This window comes from Marmota marmota, unplaced genomic scaffold (assembly GCF_001458135.2).
Source record: "Marmota marmota marmota unplaced genomic scaffold, marMar, whole genome shotgun sequence".
In the NCBI taxonomy this organism is placed as follows: Eukaryota; Metazoa; Chordata; class Mammalia; order Rodentia; family Sciuridae; genus Marmota; species Marmota marmota.
Window position 1 is genome coordinate 352809 of NW_026004731.1, and position 3464 is coordinate 356272.

Sequence of the window (3464 nt, forward strand, 5' to 3'; positions counted from 1 at the left end):
ATATTTTGGTAAATGATCAAGGAGCAGAAATGAATGGAAAGTTTTATCAAGATAAGTAGAAGTGATGTCATCACCCTGTGGTGTTCAGGTGTAGACTGGTCACCTGGGTAGCTGGGTCCTCACTTCAGAGGGCCAAAAATGCAGGGAGCTTCACAGTGGGTCCTAAGTAAACAAAAAATAACAGACCTTCATAAGGTGGAGGTGAGAATGGAGGAGAAAATAGAAATGGGGCTGAGAGAAGAATAAAAAGTCAAAAAAAGAAGGGAAGACCGTTGGGGAGGAGGGATGAACAGAATAGATGGATACAAAGAACTCACCAGCGTTTCCTAAACCAAAATCCAAGACCTATCAGAAGAGCCAGGGCCACTGTCACTGCCAAGAAGATCAAGCCCAGGGCACTATGAGGTGCTGCAGATTCAAGTGGACACCAGGATGTTGTTTCAAATTTAATCTACAGATCCTTTATTTTAAATTCTTTCATTCTTTGAATTACATACATTTTGTTTTCTTTTTTGATTGGGAATTTGTAAATTCCAATTTTTTACCTGGTGTTCATGAACTGCTAGAAGAAAGCCACCCATTTCCAGTTGGGCCCCAGCCCTTTCTCACCCCAGTAGAGGACGAGGTCCTGCCCTCCTAGGCTGCTGTGCTTCACCCTGCAGGCCAGGCCAGCCACCTCCCCAGCTGCCACATCCAGGGTTGCTTGGAGATACCACGTCCCATCTGCATTGGGCAGGATGTCACCTCTCTGAGTGCCCTGCTGCTCCTGCTCCCCTCGCATCCACATCACCCACACGGGCTTTGGGTAGAAGCCAGACACGTGGCACACCAGCAGCAGATGGCCAGGCCCAGGGCTGGGGCCACTGGACAGCCAGGCCTCAGGCTTCACTGCAAAGGACGGAAAAGACATCCAGACACAGACTCTAACATACACTGAGAGGTTCAGAACTCCACATGAGACTACATAGGTATTTTTCCCCCCTTTTGTAAATGTCACTTGGTATCCTTTTTATCCTGAATTTGACTTTAAAATAGAAAAATTCTTAGAGATGGGCTACAAGACTGACCTTGTCGTTGGAGATGAGCCTTCCCTGCATCAAGAATACTCAAGGTGAAACGGGGGCAGGTGTCACTGAGGAGCCTATGTGCCATATGTGTAAGGACTTGGTTCAGATTGAGTATATTGCAGGCTTTCTGGGCCTTTATTCCACCCTTGGGAGATGGTGACCATGTTTTATTCTGGAAGCTCATGAAGTCATGTCCTTGGATAGCTACATGCTTCAAGCCTAGGAAGCCCTTCCCAGAGTGCAGCTCACAGCCTGCTGCCATCTGTATATCAAAGGGATCTAGGGAAGAAGAGTAATGAATTAGAGGAGAAAAGAAAGAAAAGGGACAAATTGGGATGAGATGAGAACAAAAGACAATAAAAGCAAAAGGGAGTGCTTGGAGTTTAAGAGAAAAGACCCAAGTGTGGTTTGACCAGAGGTTCACAGAAAGAGGAACTGGTAAGAGCTGGAGGTAGAGGAAGAGATGATAAGATGAGGAAGGGAGGGAATTGTTCAAAGGTGATAGGGATGGTGTGGGGGGTGAAGGACTTAATGTGAGAGAGCTGAGACTCTAATTAACCAGGATGAATGTATCCATGGTCACGACTACAGTTTACACAAGGATGAGTGAAGAGATTAAATGGGAGAGAAAATCACACTTAAAGGAGTCAGCCAAAGACTGAGGAAGCTGAAGACACCTGATGAAAGACTGGGGAAAAGGGTGGCCACAGGATGCCTCTGAGGGGAGATAATGAAACACAGCCCTGCAGGCAATCAGAGAGCAGGTCACAGTGGCAAAAAGACCCTGAAGTTTTTGAAGAATCTGGCTCTATTTATCACACGTGCCCAGGGTGTGATTGCAGTTTTATGCTGAAGAGAGTAGAATAAGTTTCAGAGCTGAGTAGGCTGTTTCCCTGAGGAATGAAAGGTCACTGAGACGCCCACCCCTCATCCCTTTATTCTCCCCAGCAAGGAAATTAAACTCACCTTTAAACATTAATTGAGAAAGGTAAAATCCTTGATGTTCAATAAAGTATGACTGGTACAACCTTTCCAGATCCATCCACTCCTTATTACTGATGTTGCCCCTGGACCAGGGATACAGGAAAATGATGGTACCCGAGCTGCTGTTCCATCTGTGAGTCTGCAGCTCCCCCAACCAGCCTGAGCCCAGATGTACCCAGGAATGGTTGTGAAAGGATGACGTCTGTATGAGATAAAAGGAGACAGGCTCCTCAAACCCTGTGGCAAAAAAAAAAAATGGATAGAATAGGGAGAAATAAAACATTGGGAGGGAGAGACTTAGGAAAGAAGGTGTCAGAGCGGGAAGACTTGGAATCTGGAAAAGTGGAGAGCCACCGTTACCTTAGCTGACATCTGCTGGCCCCCAGAGTACCATGCTCTATCCACAGCCTCCATGAGAGCACCCAGGGCTTGAGTAAGGACATATAGAATGGGGCCAGCTTGGTTGTCTCCAGGTATGTTCAGGATAAACTACCATCACCACACACACACACACACACACACACACACACACCCTTCTGGTCAGATGCCCCAGTTCTTACCACCTTCACTGTCCCCTCCTGGGAAGAGAACAGTGAGCAAGGGGAGTAGCAGAAACAGCATGGCTCTTGCAGATGCTACTTCTTTCTCTCAGAGAAGTCGTTCTTTGATTTCTGTTCTAAATAAACCTCCCCACAGACCTCTCTTCTGACTTCCTTATTCAACAAAAACACAAAACTTTTCTGCCTGAAAAAAAGACAATCTGCTCCCTCCCAAAACCCTGAGCACCTACTCAGTTTCCCATTTCCCCTGCTATTCTGACACTCTGCCCAGTCTTCAAACTACTCTCATTGTTACAAACTTCCATCCTGGTCATCTTCCCCTATTTCAACTGCTATGGAACAAGTCACATGTGACTCTGAAAAGTCCCTGACTACTAGGAACACTTCTTTTATTGCTGGGTATAGAACCCAGAATCTTAAGCGTTTCTCTTATTGTAACAACTTTGAATTATTCCCCATGTGTTCTCTTCCCTACCCCATCCCCCACTCCACCTCATTCATATCTCTGACATCACGGTTCTTTATTTCATTTTTCAGAAGCCCCTATGTTTGTCCTCTGAAATAGTATCACCTACTGAGTCTGTGGATCATGTATCCAAAGCTGGTCCCATGGGACATTCAGCCAATGTAGTAACACATTTAATTCTCTGTGATCACCACCTTGAATTTTATAGTAATTTTTTTGAATATGGGTTTCAATGAACTTTGCATGGGACTCATAGTTGCCTCCCCAGCTTATGAAGGGTTCTTCCTCCCAAAACATCACCTGCATGCTCAGCACTCCTCCACCTGCTCCCCACTATCTCAGACGTTGGCAACTCTAGAGTCTTTCTTTCTTTTTTTTTAATTTAAT

The 3464-nt window shown here is 45.6% G+C and overlaps 1 protein-coding gene across 1 annotated transcript; it reads right to left on the reverse strand.

The window, feature by feature from the left end:
* Nucleotides 1-562: 562 nt before the first annotated feature.
* Nucleotides 563-2737, reverse strand: LOC107160586 (T-cell surface glycoprotein CD1a-like). The gene is made up of 4 exons (XM_015507258.2): nt 2612-2737; nt 2034-2288; nt 1068-1346; nt 563-888 (listed from the first exon to the last, which is right to left on the reverse strand). The coding sequence occupies exons 1-4, from the start codon at nt 2670-2672 to the stop codon at nt 563-565; spliced, it is 921 nt and encodes a 306-aa protein (XP_015362744.2). The 5' UTR covers nt 2673-2737.
* Nucleotides 2738-3464: the final 727 nt, after the last annotated feature.

What these genes read in the sequence shown, in the direction of transcription:
- LOC107160586 (XM_015507258.2), bottom strand. Translation starts at nt 2,672, where the DNA reads ATGCTGTTTCTGCTACTCCCCTTGCTCACTGTTCTCTTCCCAGGAGGG. An exon ending in AGGAGGGGACAGTGAAGGTG is followed by an intron (nt 2,289 to 2,611) that starts GTAAGAACTGGG and finishes TTTTTGCCACAG; the next exon opens with GGTTTGAGGAGCCTGTCTCC. An exon ending in GGCTCATCTCCAACGACAAG is followed by an intron (nt 889 to 1,067) that starts GTCAGTCTTGTA and finishes CGTCCTTTGCAG; the next exon opens with TGAAGCCTGAGGCCTGGCTG.